The 20,680-nt window shown below is 44.2% G+C and overlaps 1 protein-coding gene across 1 annotated transcript in view; it reads right to left on the reverse strand.

The window, feature by feature from the left end:
• LOC115087243 (unhealthy ribosome biogenesis protein 2 homolog) overlaps positions 1–20,680 on the reverse strand; it is a 253,889-nt gene that overhangs the window by 196,101 nt on the left and 37,108 nt on the right. The window contains exons 2-3 of the mRNA XM_029594182.1: positions 18,442–18,579; positions 8,622–8,798 (exon numbers count right to left, since the gene is read on the reverse strand). Coding sequence (XP_029450042.1) covers positions 8,622–8,798; positions 18,442–18,567 — 303 coding nt within the window. The 5' untranslated portion in view covers positions 18,568–18,579. The remainder of the gene's footprint in view (positions 1–8,621; positions 8,799–18,441; positions 18,580–20,680) is intronic.

Consider the following 20,680-nt stretch of genomic DNA (forward strand, 5'->3'; position numbering starts at 1 on the left):
ACATTCCCTGGGTATGAATGTTCTCTATTTCCCATAAGGAAATATTGAGAAACTCTTTATATCTGGTTATTATTAGAAACTAACTCAGATTTGTCAACTCATATCTCTTTATATTCAATTTGGTAATGTAACCAATTTTTATTTCACTTGTATCTATGCAATGTTGAGCACTGACACAACTTATTATATGTAGTTTATTGTGTGATTATTTTCCCCCAGGCTTATTAGTGCCTTACTGATTTATATGTATCTAGCTATGTCTAGTATTTGTTTTACTGACTCCATGGGGGGGGTGTCAGAAAATATCTTAATATTTTGTGCTTTATTGATAATTACTTATATTTAGTGAAGTCAGTAATCAATTAGCCATAAAAAAAAAACATGTTAGCATTTAATACCCATAAGCCTTTACTTTTAAAAGCCATGACATTGGTCATGGCTGTGCTGAAAAAGCTCCAGCACATAGCTTTCACCTTTCCCCTACTTAAAACCTCAAGATTTCACCTTTGTCCCACTTTCAGACTTTGAGAATTCAGTTGTTTACCACTTTCTCTTATCTCAAGTAAGAAAGCACCTGCATTTTATGACATTGAGCATCCTAACGCAGGTGTCATGATTGACCACCCTAAAAACAGATGGCCAGCCAATTAAGTGTGACAGAAGGGAGTGAAAAAGATTTTCTCTTAGAACAAAAGAAATCCAATTAAAAATCAAAAATGGGCGAAGCTATAAACAGAATAAAATATAGATGTGTTGATGGAAGTGTAACAGCGACCCTGGATCAAAGGGTCTTAAGTGTATAAAACAGTGGCAGTTTGAGGGAGAGGGAGAGGTGCTACTTAGACTTTCTTCGCACGTGATTGAGAGAGACACAGAGCGGGGGTGCTTCAGATAATTGGTAAATATAATTTTTTATTCAAGTATATGAGAACCTTTAAATTGCTATTGTTTCTACATTGGCAGATGTATTAGAAATGTATTAATTTCTAAAAAGATGACATTAATAGACATTTATCTGATATTAATAATTTCAATCACTTTTTTTAATGGTTCTTGCATTGATTGTAGGATATACTCTGGTAAAGTTAAGATTTGAACATAAAAGTGATTCTTAGTCATTTAGAGATATTTATTCATGCCTTTCTGTATCTGTGAAATAAAGAAAATATTTTTACAATAAACTGACTGGTTTATTTATGCATGATGTGCTGCAAGAATTAAAGGTTAATAAAAAATTTCTGTGGTAGATTCGAACACACCTCTGAAAGTAAACTTTTTGTCTCAAGGCAGAAAGGGTAGGGAAATAGAAGTGGAAGTGGGATATTTTATCCAGGCAGGATTCCCTGGTTTTAAATTCTGCTAAGGGTAGAAGCCTCAATACTTCCATTCAAAATTTACCACAAGCTATGTCTTAAGATTCCTTTCGGTCTCCTTCCATACAATAACTCAAAAGGGGAAAACCCCATCAAGCTCTGAGATACTTTGCGGATACAAACAGTACATAGGGTATCAACCAATCCTTATTCTTGCAGTCTTCATCTACAAATTTCCTCAACATTTCCTTGTTTGATTGAAGCACTCAACATGACCATCAGTCTACAGATGATAAATCGAGTTACGCAGAGTTTTTACCTTGAGCAAGGTGCAGAGTTGTTTCATTACCTTGAACCATCGTCTAAAACCATCGTCTAAAACCTAAAACCATTGTCCCATTCTTTAGATCACATTCCTTCCAATCTGCTGAGCTCCATCTCTAATATCATTGCTAAACCCGTCGCAGACATCATTAACTGCTCGCTCAAGGCCATGTCCCTAACCAACTCAAGTTGGCAATGCTCAAGCCTCTCCTCAAAAAACCCAACCTTTCCACAGCTGACCCAGCCAACTTCAGACCCATAGCAAATCTGCCAATGACTGCCAAAATTATGGAGAAAATTGTAAACAGACAACTTTCAGAATTCTTAGACGAAAACAACATCCTCACCACAAACCAATTCGGTTTCCGTAAGACCCGGAACACCGAATCTCTATTAGCCTCACTATCAGACACTAATCTCTTTAATCTGGAAAAAGGTCAACCTTGCCTCCTCGTACTTCTGGATCTCTCCTCAGCGTTTGACACCGTGAACCACTCGTGCCTCCTACAGAGTCTAGTCGACAATGGCATCACAGGATCAGAGTTCAACTGGTTCAAATCGTTTCTTGAAAACAGGTTTTACAAGGTCAAGATAAATAACAAAGAGTCTCACCCCATTGAATCCAAGATGGGGGTACCACAAGGATCATCCCTTTCACCCACTCTTTTTAATATCTATCTTCTCCCTCTCTGTCACCTACTTACCAAACTCAAGCTAATTCACTTCCTATATGCGGATGACATACAAATACTCATCCCTATAGCGGAATCTCTACACAAAACTATGTCATATTGGAATAACTGCCTCTCATCAATCAACAACCTACTCGACAGCCTCAACCTGGTTCTAAACACAAACAAAACTGAAATCCTCCTTATAGCTCCTGAAAATTATATCCCAACTATCACTTCAACTGCTAGCCAATCTCCTGTCACCTCCAAAGACCTCACTTCACCACAAGTAAGAGACCTGGGTGTTCTCCTAGATAACAGACTTAGCCTCAATAAGTTCGTAAACAACACCACAAAAGAATGCTTCTTTAAATTGCAAGTATTAAAAAAATTAAAACCACTACTACTCTACAGAGACTTCCGCCTGGTTTTACAATCCATCATACTCCCAAAACTGGACTACTGCAACTCACTTCTTCTGGGCCTTCCCTCTAGCACCACCAAACCACTTCAGATGGTCCTGAACGCTACGGCCAGAATTCTCACAAACACCAAAAAAAGGGATCATATCACCCCCATCCTCCAGCACCTACATTGGCTACCGATTAAATACAGAATTCACTTTAAAACCATTATGATGATTCACAAGGCCCTACATAACATCTCTCCCCTCAACCTAACTTTTCAACTTCAGCTACACATCTCCAAGAGACCGACTAGAAGTGCATACAAGAACATGCTACTCACCCAGCCGGCGAAAACCTCCCTAAGGAAAAGCGCACTATCCATAGCGGGTCCTACTCTCTGGAATTCGCTCCCTCCAGACCTTTGCCTTGAACCATGCCATATTACATTCAAAAAGAAACTAAAGACTTGGGTTTTTGCACAAGCATTCCCTGAGATCTAAGAACCGGAAGAATACAATACCTGTATAGACTCTGACCCTGTACATAGGTTCTGAACAGTTCGCTATCGCAATTTAACTAGACATGTTTATCCTCTGTACCCTCCTCTAAGTTCCTTTATGCCCCTTTTGTTATCTGTTTGTTTCAATGTAAACCGCCCATCGAGGCGTCAGTTCTATTTCCTTGTAAACCGGTGTGATATGTATACTATACAGGAACATCGGTATACAAAAACTAAAAATAAATAAATAAATAAATAAAAAATGAGCGGGATCCTCCGGTCCATCAGGATCTACTTGGGAAGCCCCAGTTTTGTATAACCCTCCATTAGGGTGGTCACCACTATCGGGGTCTTCATATTCCGTAGCGGTACTGCCTCTGGATAACTCATGGAATAGTCAAGGATGACTAGGAAGTATTTATTTCCCTGAGTAGATCTTTCTAATGGCCCCATTAGATTCATGCCTATCCTCCCAAATAGATCTAGATAATGGGTACTGGTATGAGAGGTGCTGCTCATATGCTTGCAGGTTTTGTAATTTGGCAGGTAGGGGAGGACTGGCAATACGACTGGACATGTTTGAGTGGGCCTGGCGAATAAAACTGTACCAATATTTTCTCTCTGGTTTTCTCCTCTCCCAGGTGACCCACTAAAAGGTGGCTGTGTAATAGTTGCAGAACCTTCTGGTGACATGCTTTGGGAACTAGGAGTTGTTCTATCAATTTCCCTTCCATGCTTTCCTTTGTGACTAAGTAAAGTAGGGCCCCTTTCATCACAAAATAAGGAGGAATAGGGTCCCTAACCTGCACTCCAGGAACTAGCTTTTCATCTACCCTCTGTATATGCTCCTGGGCCCACTTATAGGACTCTTCCTCCCTCTGGACCTCCCAGGGTCATCCGCAATTTCCCACTCAAAGGGTTTAGGTATGACATTCTAGATGGGTTACTGCCCTTCCCCTGACTCCGACCCTTCCTCCCAGCTGCCTCTAAATTAGCAGTATAACTGTATTTTTTCTGTTAGCATTGCCTCAGAGATTTAGGAGTTTTAGAGTCTTTTTGATACAGGTCTGCATCTGCTAAGGTGAAGAGACTTGGAAACATCAGTTCTTCGTTGTTGGCCTGGAGGTGAACCAGACGTGAGATGATTCCACAGGATTTTGAAGTTTGAACAGACCCATCCTATCACTACATGTTAGAGAAGCCAAGGAAAAACTCCCACTTCTATTTGGTCCCAGCCAACTGGGGTCTTCAACTGTACTTGGTTTGTAGGATACTGCCGTTGGTCCCCTTGGATACATAAGAGGACAAAAAAAGATATAGCAAAGACTTCAATGTCCAAACATGTCAGCTGCTCAGAAGTGAGACTTTTAATGGTTTCATCATGATATCAGTTACAAACTTTCAATTGAGTTCACGAACCATGTTTCATAAACTGTGTCGGAAGGGATCAAATCTTGGTAACAATGGTACAGGAATGAATCAATTTGGTGATTTGGCTTTCCACCTCTATTTCTATACCCTGTGGATACATGAAAGGGTCATGGTTTTCCCATAGTCGATCTGGATACGCTTCACTGTCTCTTCAAATGAGTGTTTTCACACTCCCTGAATCTACTATTGTCTGAGTTGCAGAATCCACTAGCTCCACAGGAATCAGAGACTTCCTGGCTGGGTACATCTACAAAATTACAATGATATGGGACCATGAAATTAACATCAATTGGCTCATCTTCCCTGTAGGGACAGTTTTGGCAAAATGGACCCTTTCGCCACAGCTGAAATATGGCAGTTCAGTTGAGGTTTGCGGTTGAGGTGAAAAGGGCTGCCAGATCTGCGATACTGGCAGCACTTCATCATCCTCTATCCAAGTCAAGTGGCTTCTCTGGGGACCATGGCAACTGGGGCATGGTCTAAGCCTGATAATAGGCCTCCACGACATGCAACGCCTTTTCAAGTGTAAGGTTTGGGTGTCAGCAGACCTATTGCCGCAAAGGCCATTCTAGGCGGTCTAGGAACTGTTCTAGCAGAACCACTTTGATTACTTCTACCCCAGTCTTCCCTTCTAGGTACAGCCACTTCCAAGTGACATCCTTGAGTCTGTGGAACAAGTTCCTAGGGATTTCCCCAGGCTGAAGAATTGCCCACCAAAATCACTGATGGTAGGCTTCTGAGGAGAGTCTCGCTCTAAGATGGTGGCCTTGACTTTCTGATATGTGGCCCTCCATTTCAGATTGGCAGTTTTGGAAGGCATCACAGGGAGTAGATTCCTCAAGATCTTCTGACCAGCCTGCCAGTTGAGCTCTGCGTTCAGAACATTTTTAGGAAACAATTGGGGTCTTCTCCTTGGGTCATCTTAAGTAGTACCAATGACAAAGAAGGTGGACTGGTTATGGTGCTTTGCACTGCCTGTGCTATCACTTGCTGCTGCATAACCGGTTCTCACAGCGACAGCTGCTGGCCTATTTGATTCTGCACAGCATTCTGTAGTTGCTATTGCTGTCACAAAGAGTAATTCCAATGGGCCATTCTCCCTGCTTTTCCAACTGCCTCCAAACTATGTATCTCTATCGAGGAAGAAGAGGGAAAGACAAAATAAAAAAAAAATACTGTGGCCTGTCTGGCCCTTACTGCTTGAACCCTGACTGCACAGCCGGGGCTTGCCCCCTTAACCTGTTGTAACTTGGTTTGGCAAATGAAACCATGAGGTTCCAGGGAAAAAAGAAAAAAAGATTCTTAGGGTTTTTTTCCCCTGCTGTGGGCTTCTGTCTGTGCTTCCAGCTTAGACAAGAATGTCCCACTGATGCCACCCATATGTGATAATTTGGGAAATAATGGCTTGGGAAACAGCCAGAAGAAATAAGGAAGCAGACTCTGGCTGTTTCCTTATGTGCAATTTTATTTGCAGTGAAAAAACAAAACAGAAATAATGCAGCCTACATTGGAGAAATTACTTACCTGATAATTTTGTTTTCCTTAGTGTAGACAGATGGACTCAGGACCAATGGGTATAGTGTACTCCTGATAGCAGTTCAGAGATGGAGTCAGATTTCAATCTGACGTCAGCCTACATATACTTCTGCAGGAAGCTCTGCTCTTCAGTATTCTCCTCGAAAAGCAACTGTGCATATATGTGTGTTTTAATAACTTGATTAACTTGGCTAACTTAATTAACTTGATTAACTTGGACTGGTTGAACTGATTTCCAACTGGAGATCGCCAGGACATTCAATCAGAAAATGCCGACACCCGGCAACTATGGGTGTCAAACTAGGTGTAAAGCCTGGCTCACCTGTGCTTGTCTTGCTATCGGGGATTGCCACCCGAGGTTTCCTGATTTTGGGGCAGCCGTGGGCGGGATGCTGAGTCCATCTGTCTACACTAAGGAAAACGAAATTATCAGGTAAGTAATTTCTCCATTTCCTAGCATGTAGCAAATGGACTCAGGACCAATAGGATATACAAATGCTATTCCCGAACCAGGTGAGAGGCTGCCCCTGGCCCATTTAGTACTGCCCTTGCAAATACTGTGTCCTCCTGGGCCTGAGCATCCAGGCGGTAGAACCTCGAAAAAGTGTGAATGGAAGACCACGTCGCCGTCCAACAGAGCTCGGCGGGTGACAACATTTTTGTTTCTGCCCAGGACACTGCCTGGGCCCTTGTTGAATGTGCCTTGACTTGTAGAGGTGAAGGCTTCCCTGCCTCTACATAGGCCGCCTTAATTACTTCTTTAATCCAGCGGGTTATGGTTGCCCACGCGGCCGCTTCCTCTTGTTTCTTCCCGCTGTGAAGAACAAAAAGGTGGTATGATTTTCGTACAGATTCCGATCTTTCCAGGTATCGGACTAGGAGTCTGCCGACTTTAAGGTGGCGAAGGAGGCGTGAGTCTTCAGAGTCCTTATGCTCGTCTGGAGATGGCAGTGAGATGGTTTGGTTTAGATGGAAATGAGAAACCACCTTTGGAAGGAAGGAGGGGACAGTGCAGAGCTGTATGGATCCAGATGTGAATCTAATGAACGGTTCCCGACAGGATAGTGCTTGAAGCTCAGAGATTCAACGGGCTGAACATATTGCCACAAGGAATGCAGTCTTCAAGGTCAAGAGCTGTAGTGGCAGACTGCGAGTAGGTCTTAAAGAAGCTCCCGCTAAGAAGTCTAGCACTAGATTGAGATTCCATAGGGGCACCGGCGACATTAAGAGGTGGTTGGATTTGCTTGACCCCTCTCAGGAAGCAGGAGACTGATGCCGTCCACTTTGGCTCTGAAGCAAGCCAGGGCGGCCACCTGAACCTTGATGGAGTTGAGAGACAACCCCTTCTTCAATCCGTCCTGCAGGAATTCCAGGATCATGGGGATTTTGACTGTCCGCGGAAGGATGTTGCAGCTCTCACACCAGGCTTCGAATATTCTCCATATTCATGTAAATTAGAGACGTGGAAAACTTGCGTGCTCAGATGCAAGGGGTCAATCACTGCTCCCGAGTATCCGCTCTTCTTCAGGCGCGTCCTCTCAATGGCCAGACTGTAAGAGAGAATCAAGTTGGGTCTTCGTGGAGGATCGGTCCTTGCCGGAGAAGGTCCCTGTGTGGAGATAGACACAGAGGGTTCCCTACAAGAAGACTCTGCATGTTTGCGTACCCATGGCCTTCCTGGCCAATCCGGGGCCACTAGAAGTACTAGCCCCCTGTGGTGTTCTATCTTGCAGATAATCCCGCCCAGTAGTGGCCACGAGGGAAAGGCGTACAGCAGGTCTTCCTGTGGCCAGGTCTGGATGAGGGCATCGATTCCCAGGCTTTGTGGCTCTCGTCTGCGGCTGAAGAACTTGGGGACACAGGTGTAGGCTCGATAGCATTGCCAAGTGTTATTTTTTAAATCCCCTTCCCTACATGCGCAAAACGCCACCCACCCACACATGCACGCAGATATTAGAATCGGGCTCGTATGTTATAATACTGCCATGTCTATGTGCACGTGCCGGGAACCGCGCGCACATGGACGAACATGCGGGCCTTTGAAAATCTACCCCATATTTTTTAAATAATAAAATAGATTGAATTCCCACAAACAACCCCAATCCTGTTGTGTCCTCTTTAGGACTGCAACTGCCAATCCATGCAAGTTTTCTCATGCCTTCCTGGAAACACAATGCAACCGTATTACTGCTGCCTTAGCCTGCAATTGTTGCAAAGTGAAGGTTAACCAGTACCTTCATTACCATACAGAGAATCTCTTCTGCCAAGAGTATTTATCCTTTTTTTTTTTTCACTATCCTTAACATCATCACTTCTTCCAAGAGGGCATTCCAGGCATCCACCACCCTCTCAGTGAAATTCCTATAGGGAAAAAAGCTTAGTTAACACAAGCTCTTTATCTGCGCACATTATCTGTAAAACAAGGAAGCTTTGTATGTACCTGTGCAATTGCAAAACGAAGGTTGACTGTCTTCCCACCTTTCAAGAAATTCTGCAGCTTTCTACTGTGAAGAATGTTATCTAGGTCTGTCCACAACTTCTCAACAATATCTTCATCTAGTTCTAGTTTCTTAGTATGGTATCCAACAAGGTTATGACACACCCAATCTATCAATACCTGCATGGAAAAAACAAAATTAAAACAATAATTATTTTGCAAAGTACCTTGAGAGAAGATAAAAATATACAATGAAAGGAACATTACAAAGGTCTGTCCACCTAGTCCATCTACTGGGATCAGAAGTTGCAGTAAGAGAAATCTGCAGCACTGCTTACCACTGAACCACCCTTCTTCCCTTAAAACTACTACTACTTTTCATCCTTAGCTCACTAGCTGTCAATTCCAGCTTTTGTGGTTCTCCCAACAGGTCCGATTTGCACTACAACTATACAAATTGTTTTCTTCCTTTATTTATGGAATTTTCAAATAAATGTAACAGAAACATTGGCAATTTGGTACAAAATTCTGATGTCAATGTGCCCTCCCCCCAATCCTCTCCCCTCCCTCCGTAAGTGCAGTCAGTAACAGTCCAGAGCAGTAGCCTTTAGAGGCAGCAATCTGTGGTTTTCGCAAGTCATATCCATGAGGTCCGCAGATGCTGTAGCATATATCCTGGGAGTCGTCAAAAACTATGAGCATCTGATGTGAAGGCATGAGGACTTATACTGCAGCAGTAGTGGCACTGCAACTGTTACTGAAGTCGTGGGCGAAAGTGAAGAATGGTGGCTGCTGAGGACGATGGTGGATTGTATCTCCAGATATTGTCGAATGGAAAAGGTTAGTGGTGTATTAGAGTTATACTGTAATATGATCAGGATGTCATATCTAGAATTTTACTGTGGGCCCGAGGGTTGAGGGAAAGCAAGTATGGATTCCAGATGGCTAAGTATTGCTCATATCTCCTGGCGGATAGCGAGGTTTTTGCTGACATCTGTTCATAAACTGCCAACTTGTGAAGTTTGAGTCACCAGCGTGTTAAGGATGGCGGGTCCTTAACTAACCGTCAAAAAAGAAATAGGCCTATCCCTTCAGACTACTAACTCTTCAACCTCACTCGAAGTAGCATTCTTCAAGTCCAAACACCTACAATTATGCCTTACATATGCCCCTCCAGGAAGCCTAGAATCAGACCCATCCCCGTTAATCGAACTCATAGCCAAACACATTAACACAGACTCACCTGCTATAATAATGGGAGATTTTAACCTCCACGTGGACAAATCACCACAATCTTCCAGTTGTGAAACATTTCTCACGACACTCAAGTTTATGGGCTACAACCAAATCGTCAATGAACCAACACATAAAGCGGGTCACACCCTGGATCTAATCTTCATTAACGAAAATATTACCCCCGCCTCATCCACGATCTGCTCACCAGTCCCTTGGTCGGACCACAAGATGATCTCTATTACTCTGAAAAACATCCAACCCTCCCCTAAACCTATTCAAAAATCCACATTCCACATTCCAATACAGGAAACTGTGCAACCCCGACACCATTAACACTCACCTAGCATCAGCACTCACCTAGCATCAGCTTTAAACAAACTGGACCTCTCAAATGCAGATTCAGCCACATCTTCCTGGATCAAGATAACAAAGGACGTTGCAGACATTACTTGTCCGTTAATTACAAAAAGCACCCTCCCGAACGCAAACAACAGAAAACCCTGGTACACCCCACAACTGAAAACCCTGAAACAAGAGCTCAGAAGTAAGGAACTTTTATGGAGAAAAAATCCATCACATCCATCCAACCAGGAGACATACAAGTCTCTCATGCACCGCTACCGGATAGCCATCCTACAAACTAAAAGGGATTTCTACTCTCATAAAATTCACCATTTCATCTTCGACCCTAAAGCCCTATTCTCTCTCGTCTCGTCTCTCACCAAATCCTCCCCCCCCATCCATCCCGGACGATCAAGCCGCCTCAAAAGCCATTGAGCTAGCAACTTACTTCAAGAAAAAAATCACAGACCTTATCACACCTTTAAATGCCATTTTGGGCTCCTTTCTGCACCCCCTCTACTCAATTTATTCCCAACAGAACATAGCTCTGGAAAAATTTGATCTGACCTCCTCCTTAGAGATCGAAACAATCCTAAAAAAACTCAAACCGGCATCACACCCCACAGATGCGATCCCTTCCAATCTACTCATTGCCATCTCTAAAACTGTCGCAAAACCAATCTCAGACATCATCAATTGTTCTCTAAGGCAAGGCTCAGTCCCAGACCCTCTGAAACTCGCAATCCTCAAACCTCTCCTGAAAAAACCTAACCTTTCGCCAGATGACCCAGCTAACTTTCGACCTATTGCAAATCTACCCTTCATCTCTAAAATCCTAGAAAAAATAGTAAACAAACAACTGACGGAGTACTTAGACGACAACAAAATCCTAGCACCGTCTCAATTCGGCTTTCGCAAAGAACGGAGCACTGAAACTCTGCTAATCTCTTTAACCGATACAATTCTCCTAAATCTTGATAAAAAACAATCCTGCATACTCATACTCCTCGATCTATCAGCCGCATTCGACACGGTTAAACACTCTCTACTCCTGGAACGGCTAGCCAACATTGGAATCAAAGACACCGCTCTAAATTGATTTAAGTCATTTCTACAAAACAGATTTTACAAAGTCAGAATCAACAACAATGAATCACACCCCGTCGACTCATCTATGGGAATCCCTCAAGGCTCCTCTTTATCACCGACCCTTTTCAACATTTACCTTTTACTGCTATGCCAACTCCTCTCCAAACTAAAACTTAAACATTTCATCTACGCAGACGACGTCAAATTTTGATACCGATTAAAGATTCCCTTCAAAAAACACTAGAATTCTGGAACTCCTGCCTTATATCCATCAACAACTTGCTCTCAAGCCTTAACCTAATCCTCAATTCCAACAAAACGGAAATACTCATCATCTCTCAAGACGGTAACTACGCTAGGCCAAACTCGAACCCTATAAATCGGCCCTCCTTCTCGTCCCAGGTGAGAAACCTCGGAGTCATCTTGGATGATCAATTAAACCTAAAGAGATTCATCAATAACACAGCTAAAGAGGGTTTCTATAAATTGCAAGTCCTTAAACGACTCAGACCACTCTTACACTTCCAGGATTACCGATCAGTGCTCCAAGCAATCATTTTCTCTAAAATCGATTATTGCAATTCTCTGCTAATCGGCCTTCCAGCTAACACCCTTAAACCCCTCCAAATGTTGCAAAACGCCTCTGCCAGGATATTGACTAAGACCAACAAGAGAGACCATACTACCCCCATCTTAAGGAACCTACATTGGCTCTCAATCAAGTACAGAATCCTATACAAAACACTAACGATCATTCACAAAACCATCTACAAGCTCACTCCACTGGAACTCAACATTCCTCTTCAACCACATCTTCCAACCAGACCGACGAGAACAGCATACAAAAACACTCTCCTTACAACTTACATCAAATCCGCTCTAAGTAAACGAGCCATGTCAGTAGTAGGTCCAACACAATGGAACTCTCTACCACCAGAACTCCGTTCAGAACATTGCCCAATCAACTTTAAAAAGAGACTAAAAACCTGGCTATTTGAGCAAGCGTTCCAATTATGATAACACCATACCTCAACACCATCACATTACCCATCACCCTTAATTAAGACTATTCTATCATGATACCCTTACAATTCAATAACCCTCTCTACATCAGATTACCCCAAAGCTTTATGTCTCTCATATTAAATATATGCGCCCAATTTTAAAAATATGCGTTTTCTCCCCTTATTATGCTCCAAGTTTTTCCCCATGTATTCTGATCCAAGTTTTTATGCCATGTTCTATGTAATTTGCATTCTCACATGCCTGTTTTTCAGTTACAATGTAAACCGAGATGATATGTAAAACTTTACATGAATCCCGGTATAAAAAAAAGTTAAATAAATAAATAAAATAAATAACCACTGCGTGAGAATTGTGTGTTTGGCCAGTAACAGGGCTTTACTTAGGAAGCTATGTTGAGCGTGTTGAAGTGCTCCAGGTACCATATCATTTATGAAATGCAATAAATATAAGTTCGGGAACTGGGGTAGGTCTATGAAAAGAAGACGACCTAGGTATCCCAGAAATTTAGTCCAAAATTGTTTCATGATATCACAGTCACAAAAATTATGATGCAGGGTTGCCATATCCGCTGCACATTTATTTGAGACAAGCCGGTGATATCGTCATTTTCCATTTGTAAGCCAAGAGTGGAGGGATGTATATCCTGTGAAGCAATTTGTATTGGGTTTCATTTAGCTGTACATTTTGCACACATTTTGCTATGGCTTTGAAACATCGTAAGAGTTGGGGTGGAGATATTACACTGTTCAGATCTCGAGTCCATGCTTATGCTAATTATGTTAACTGGTCCGAGGTTTCCAACGGGAGAAGTTATTTTACCATACTGGAACAGGTCATACTCTGTCGTTGTGTTGCGAAGAATGTTTTCAAGGGATCCAGATTGATAATGGTGGTGGAATGTGTTGGGGACTAGCTAGACAGTGGACTCTTAGGCCGGCCTGCGGGAGACCTGGGGTAGTTGGACTATGGTCTCAGGGCAGCAGGCCGGTAGGCAGACCAGGCTGATGCAGACAGTAGACTTCACCCGGACGCTGGTACTCCCCTGGGAGGAGCCCTTGGGAGTCCAGCCGCTTGGGACTCAGGAGATTCACCCTGGAAGCCGGCGTCCCCCCGGGAGGAGCCCGAGGGGACCAGGCCACTGGGACTTAGGCGATCTCTGCTCCGGTTCTTGAGTAGACTGGTGTTGAAGCGGATGAAGGAGACCTGGCAGGAGCTGCGGCGGGTCGAAGTCAGGCAGCGAGGAACCAGGCAAGGACTGCAGCAGGCTGTAGGCAGGCAGAGCGGAACCAGGCAGGACCTGTAGCAGGCTGAAGACAGGCAGGGTGAAACCAGGCAGGACCTGTAGCAGGCTGAAGACAGGCAGAGTGAAACCAGGCAGGACCTGTAGCAGGCTGAAGACAGGCAAGTTGAAACCAGGCAGGACCTGTAGCAGGCTGAAGACAGGCAGAGCGAAACCAGGCAGGGACCTGGACAGGTACTAAAGCAGGCAAGACCCAAAGGTTAGTAGTGTGAGCAAGTCACGAAGTAGACCAAGCAGGCAGGCAGGCAGAAATGGCGTGCAAGGAAGTCACGCGCCGGGGCTCTGGGCAACAGAGCACCGCAAGGGACCCGGTTGCAAGGCATCGTAGCGGGGTCTGCGGGGAGTTTAAGTAGGACTGGGCGTCTGACGTCAGGAACAGGGGCGGAGCGCGCTCTGGCGGGAAACGGGCTATATCAGCACGGTGAGTGCGCGCGCACCTAGGGAGCCCAGGATAATGGCGTCTCCCCCGCAGAGACGTTCATGGAGCTGGTTCGGGCATCGAGTAGCCCAGCTGGAACCTTGAGGTAAGGGCTGGGACGCGAGGGTCACGGAGCGGACCGCAACAGTATCCCCCCTCTTACGCCCCCTCTTAGCTGGCCCTGGTTTACCTGGGTGTTGAAGATGGAACTGCCTCAACAGGTCTTTATCCAAGATGTTCCGCGCAGGCTCCCACGTGTTTTCCTCCGGTTCACAATTCTCCCAGGAAATCAGGTATTCCCAATGACGCTGGTGGTATCTGACGTCCAGGATCTCCCGCACCTGGTAAGTAGTGTCTCCAGGAACAGAAGGATCCAGTGCAGCTGGGACCTTAGGATGGTACCTGGAGAGGACAGTGGCTTAAGGAGGGAAACATGAAAAACATCGTGGATGCGCATTGAGGAGGGCAGGCGTAACCGATAGGAGACAGTTCCAATGCGTTCAGCCACTCGAAAGGGTCCGCAGTAGCGTGGAGCCAATCTGCGGGACGGGATTCGTAGTTGCAAGATTCTGGTACTCAGCCAGACGCGGTCCCCCGGGAGGAAGACCGGAGCTGGCTGGCGATGCTTGTCTACCCAATTCTTGGTAGCTTGGACCGCCTTCTGAAGCTTCTTTTGGGTGGACGACCACAGCAAACGTAACTGGCGAGCGGAGAGTTGTACTGCTGGCAAGGTACTAGGATCAGGCGACGGCAAAGGGGGGCGTAACTGCTTCCCATAAACCGTCAGAAATGGGGAATTCCCAGTGGCAGAGTGGGTGTGGTTGTTGTAACAAAACTCTGCCCACGGAAGGAGAGGAGCCCAATCATCATGCCTTTCGTTAACGAAAGACCGTAGATACGTCTTGAGGGTTCGATTAGTGCACTCTGTTTGTCCGTTGGACTGCAGATGAAAGGCCGAAGACTGGCTTAATTGAATGTGGAAACGTTTACAGAGCGGCATCCAGTAGCGAGCTGTAAACTGAGGGCCTCGGTCAGAAACTATATCATGCGGAAGTCCATGTAACTGGAATATGTGCAGGGCGAACAGCTTGGCAAGTTCCGGGGCCGAAGGCAAAGCTGGTAGAGGCACAAAATGGGCCATTTTAGAAAAATGGTCTACTGTGACCCAGATGACTGAATTTCCCTCTGACAACGGAAGGTCCACAATGAAATCCGTGGAAATGCGAGTCCACGGTTCTGCAGGGATTGGTAATGGCTGGAGTAGGCCTCGGGGTTTCCCTGTCAGAGGTTTCTGCAGAGCACAAGCCGGGCACGAGTCTACGAAGAGGCGGACATCCCGCTTCACTGTGGGCCACCAATAAAAGCGGCTGATAAGATCCAAGGTGGCAGCTCGGCCAGCGTGGCCTCCAGTGAGGGATTCGTGGGCCCAAGACAGGACGGCCCGGCGGGAACAACAAGGGACCACCGTCTTCTCTTCAGGAAGTGCTGTAGAGGAGGCTACACAGTCCTTCCGTGGGTCCAGGACAGGCTGGGAGATCTTGGGTGATTCTTCTGGTTCAGAGGCTCGAGAAAGAGCATCAGCACGGATGTTCTTAGTGCCAGGGCGGTAGCGGATGGTGAAGTTGAATCGGTCGAAAAACAAGGACCACCGAGCCTGCTGAGGGTTCAGGCGTTGGGCTTGGCTGAGGGAGGTAAGATTTTTATGGTCCGTGTAGATGGTGATCGGGTGATTGGCTCCTTCCAGCCATTGTCGCCACTCCTCCAGTGCAAGCTTAATTGCTAACAGTTCCTTGTCGCTGATGGTATAATTACATTCCGCGGGTGTAAACTTTCGCGAAAAGTAAGAGCACGGGTAGAGTTGACCTGAATCAGAGAACTGGCTTAGAACAGCCCCTGCCGCAATGTTCGAGGCATCTACCTCTACAATGAAAGGACGTTAAGGGTCCAGGTGCCGAATGGCCTTTCTATTCCTGTAAAAAATGTTGAATTTGAAGTTACGTGAAAAACCTTTTATGAGATATCCCATGGGTGGTTTTGTAAGTCCGTGAACGAACGAAGTTGGTGTACTATAAGGTCGAACAGTTGATGAATATGAGTGAGGCCTGCTGTTTTCCAATGAGTGAACACCGAGGGTTCCCAACTGGGGGTGAAAGCTGGTAGCATCACAATGGATGCAAAAATTAACATTTGCCATGAAATATGCAACTGTGAACAGTTGTTTCCACGCTGCGTGGCAAGTATCTCTTGGGGTAAGGCAGACCTCGGTGCTATAAGAATGTTGCTCAGTGCTACAGGCCTGCACCATTCTCGAAGTAGAGCCCCAGGAATGAGAACGTCTGTTACCCCCATGCAGTCTCTGAAATGGCACAGCAGGTTAGCGGCATTATACAAATGGATAATGGGGCAGGTCAATCCTCCTTCAGATAAGGGCCGCATTAACGTTGCCAGGCCAATTCGTGCTTTTTTATTCCACCAGAGCAATCTCAGGAGTGCTGTATGGAGCTCTGTAATTTGTGGGTGCTGTATCCACACTGGTAGCATATGCATGACATATAGCCACTTAGGCAGTTCAATCAATCATTTTGAAGAGCTGTATCCTCCCCGATATGGACAAAGGCAGCGCTTGCCAATCTTTCAGCTTTTGTTTGGTCTTGGTGAGTAAGGGGGTTAATATTAACAGTATATAGATTACAGATATCAATTGGTATGTGCATCCCCAAGTACTTCATCGTAGTGGTAACCCATCTGAGGGGGAAACTCCAGGCCAGGTCGCCCGTACCTGGTCTGTAACATATATGGCTTACGATTTGTCTTTGTTAATTTTTAAGCCAGAAAATTGGCCAAACTGAGCCTGTAGCTCTAAGACCCGATGTAATGAAGCAACTGGGTTTACCACAAATATGTGCACATCATCAGCAAAAGCTGCAACTTTGAAATTCGAACTACCCAATCTAAAACCCTCGATTCCTATAGCAGCGGTGATAATCCTTAGGAGGGAATCTAAGGACAGAATGGATAACAGCAGGGATAAGGGGCACCCCTGCATGATGTATCGCAAAGGGAGTGGACTTCAAACCATTGGCTACAATTATGGGCTGCGGTTGCTGGTATAATTGAGAGATATCCCGTAAAATAGGCCCCTGGAATCCAAATTTCTGTAAGACTGAGAACATATAATCCCACGCCACCCTGTCGAACGCTTTTTCCGCATCAAATCTGACCGCGAGTGTCGGGATGTTTCGCGATTTGCAATGCGTCATGGCCCGGTCTTTCTCCAGTACCAAGGCTGACGACGATCCGGATGCCTTGGATTGATCCGATGATGGAGGGGCCCGGTCCCCCAAGTCCTTCTCTTCACGAAGAGGAACCGAACAGGACGTGGAGGGCGACAGTGCGTCGCAAGGGTCTCCGCGGCCCTTCGGTGTCGAGGCTCCCGATGCCAGATTCGATGGGGCTGCCTTTTTGGCGCCAAAAGGCTGCTCCATCTTGTCCAGCCAGGAACAACGGCCCTTAGGGATCATCTGAACACAGTCGGGGCACCTGCAGACGTCATGGGAAGCCCCCAGGCAGAGGATACAGACCTTGTATGGATCTGTGAAAGACATGGTCCGCAGGCACTGGGGGCATTTGCGAAAACCGGACGACAAAGCTGGCAAGTGGTTGATAGCCGGTGGCCACTGGGGCACGACACGCTCAGGAATCAACCGCAAAGATCAAGGGAAACACTTACTGAGACATTGGGGGAATCAACAGCGAAGGGGGACCCTGCATGGAGGAGAAACGGAGGAAATAATCCTCAAAGGAATAAAGTTTTTTAAATTTTGTAGAGAGCTCCAAGGACCGTGAGGGGACTGGTTCACGGAAAAAAAACGAGACTGAAGAGGGACCCCGCATGGCTGCGCGGATAGTGGCATGCTGGGCATGCTCAGTGTGCCAGTCGCTCCTTGTGATCTTGGGCAAGTCACTTTACCCTCCATTGCCTCAGGTACAAACTTAGATTGTAAGCCCTCCTCTGGGGATAGGGAAATACCTGCAATACCTGAATGTAATCCACTTTGAAGTACTGAAAAAAAAGTGTGAAAAGCGGAATATAAATCTATATAAATAAAAATAAATAAAATAGTTCACAATGCGAGTACTTTTACCTGCATTTCTGTGGAGGCTTTCTGGGGTGGGGAGGCAGCACTACATGTAGTTTGAGATTTTCAAAACTATGTGCTTTGTTTTGGTCAGAAAGAATACCCACAGAAAACATCTGCAAATCTCTGCAGGTACATTTTTTTTGGGCAATTTTTATGGGAAAATGTATAAGCATGCTTTTTCTTTAAAAACTGGTGCAAAATCCATGGGGCTTTTTACATGCCCGCACAGTTTTGAAATACACCCCTAAGTAAGGGAAACAAAACCAATACCTGTTCTTTATTTGGAAGAATGCAATGGTGCGAGATCCATGCAAAGTGAGCCAATTTCAATTTGTCTTCCCAAGGTGTCTTGGTGCTTTTCAGTCTCAGGTAAATGCCAGAGTAAACAGCAGCCATGATGTCTTCACACTAGGGGGGGGAAGAAACCAAACAAAAATAAGCTGTTGACATAAACAGTGTTTTAACTTATTTTTCATCTTCACTGGGAAGACAAGTTTTCAAAGCCATGTAAATTCACTGTCTGAAATTAGCCCTCCCTCAATATAGCTAAAAGTACTCAGTTTTCCCAAAGTGCATATACTTTCAGCTGCAATTAAAAAAAGAATTCCAGGATGCAGAGAACATTCGTGAAATATATTTCAACAGTATATGCATTACTTTCCATGAACAAAGTACCCGCAGGGACTTTTATTTTGAAATATGCTGTGGGTACGTACATACATTCACTTTGTACCCATGGAGTTTATCCCAATGTAGACAGTTCGAAAATTAATCCTATAGGTATAAAATATTTTGAGTGCTGTATTCCTCACAAACGTGTGACCAAATTGAGCCTTGCATTATTTTATGGTTGTCATTTATGTAATTGTTCCAAAAAATAAAATAATCACCATCAGAAATGAATGTGTACAGTAGACAACATATTCTTACTACAAAATAGCATGCTGGATTTTTATGAATAAAGAAACTGAAAACACAATCTATTCTTACATAAGACAAAAACTAACTAACAGAACCTGGTTTTAAATTAATTCTGTCAAAATCATATATATAGGAACATGTATTTCTTTCCTGAAATTTAGGAACAACTAGCCACTAGAAGGAGCTCTAAAAGCCACAGAAGACAGGATATCTCTTGGGAGCAAATTTTATTGGGCGCTGTAATGTTATAGGAGGAATCTGTTCTGCAAGGCTAGGTGGAAATAATTGAGAAAATGAGAACAAAACTAAGGCAAACATCTGGAAAACAGCTAGCTAGAGAGAAGTCAAGGCAGGAAGATGAGAGATGAGCAAACCCATTGAACAGCAAAGGTTGAGGCCTGTTTGGATAGGGATAGTGAAAACGAGAGCTCCACTTGTAAAATCTGACAGTCAGTAGTTGATCAGTTACAGAAGCAAGAATTTTTTCCATGTATGAATTTTTGCTATGATGTATTTAACTCTCAAATGCCTGACTTAAAAGTATTGATGACTTAAACTAGTAAACTGAGTTGTAATCTGTAAATATGGAATTTGGCATGAAAATAAAGGAAAAAAAATGTACCTGTCATGCCTTATCCCTGGGAAGGAAAAACTTATTGAGGAACATGCAGTGCCATATCTTAAAATTAAAAAAATATCCTTGAGAACAGGATCATATCTGTAAAAACAACTGCAGCATTCAATACAAAACCCTTAAAAGTGAGGGGAGTAATATGCACACAGAAAGAGTATTTTTTTTTCAGCAACAGGTTAAAACCTCCTACTTTGGCAATGGTCATAAAGAAATCATGTCCACAACAAGGTTGGGTGACAGGGCAATAAACACCCATATTATACTGGTTCTCAGTCAAAAGGCAAAGAAAAAGACCATCCTCAGCTCATAGGTCAAACCATTAACTTTGATCTCAACCAAAAGAAAAAACAAAAAAGCTATGATCTAAGTTAAAAAGAAACAGAGATGCAATATCAAGAGGGGCAGTATCTTATTGGCTTTTTTTTTTTTTTTTTTATCAATGCAACATATACAAGCCATAGCATTTAATAACATCCTTATGAAAATTTTCAATAACTGAACATTATCAAATTGAATAGGAAGATAACTTTATAATAAAATAAAACCTGTCACTATGACATTTTCCTCCTCTCCAAATTCTCTTCCCACCAGCATTCCTTCCTCCTCCACGCAACCCAACACCCACTTACTCATTCACGCCCCATTTCACCACACAAACACCTATCCTATCCCATCCACCCCTGCTCATAGCCGCAACCAAGATATCAAGTATTCCAATTCTTTGAATATATTCTATTTATATACTGGTAACAAATTATAAAACACCTTCCACACTTGTATATAGTTTTCATCCAACTTCTTATACATTAGAAAACATCTAATCTTTCCAGTTGCATAACCTCTATCATCTTATCCTGTCATAATGCAAAACAGGGAGGAGCAGTTTCACTCCAGTGTTCCAGCATACATTTATGTGCCAAATGCACAACCAATTTAACAAATTGTTTCATGCCT

This window comes from Rhinatrema bivittatum, chromosome 3 (assembly GCF_901001135.1).
Source record: "Rhinatrema bivittatum chromosome 3, aRhiBiv1.1, whole genome shotgun sequence".
In the NCBI taxonomy this organism is placed as follows: Eukaryota; Metazoa; Chordata; class Amphibia; order Gymnophiona; family Rhinatrematidae; genus Rhinatrema; species Rhinatrema bivittatum.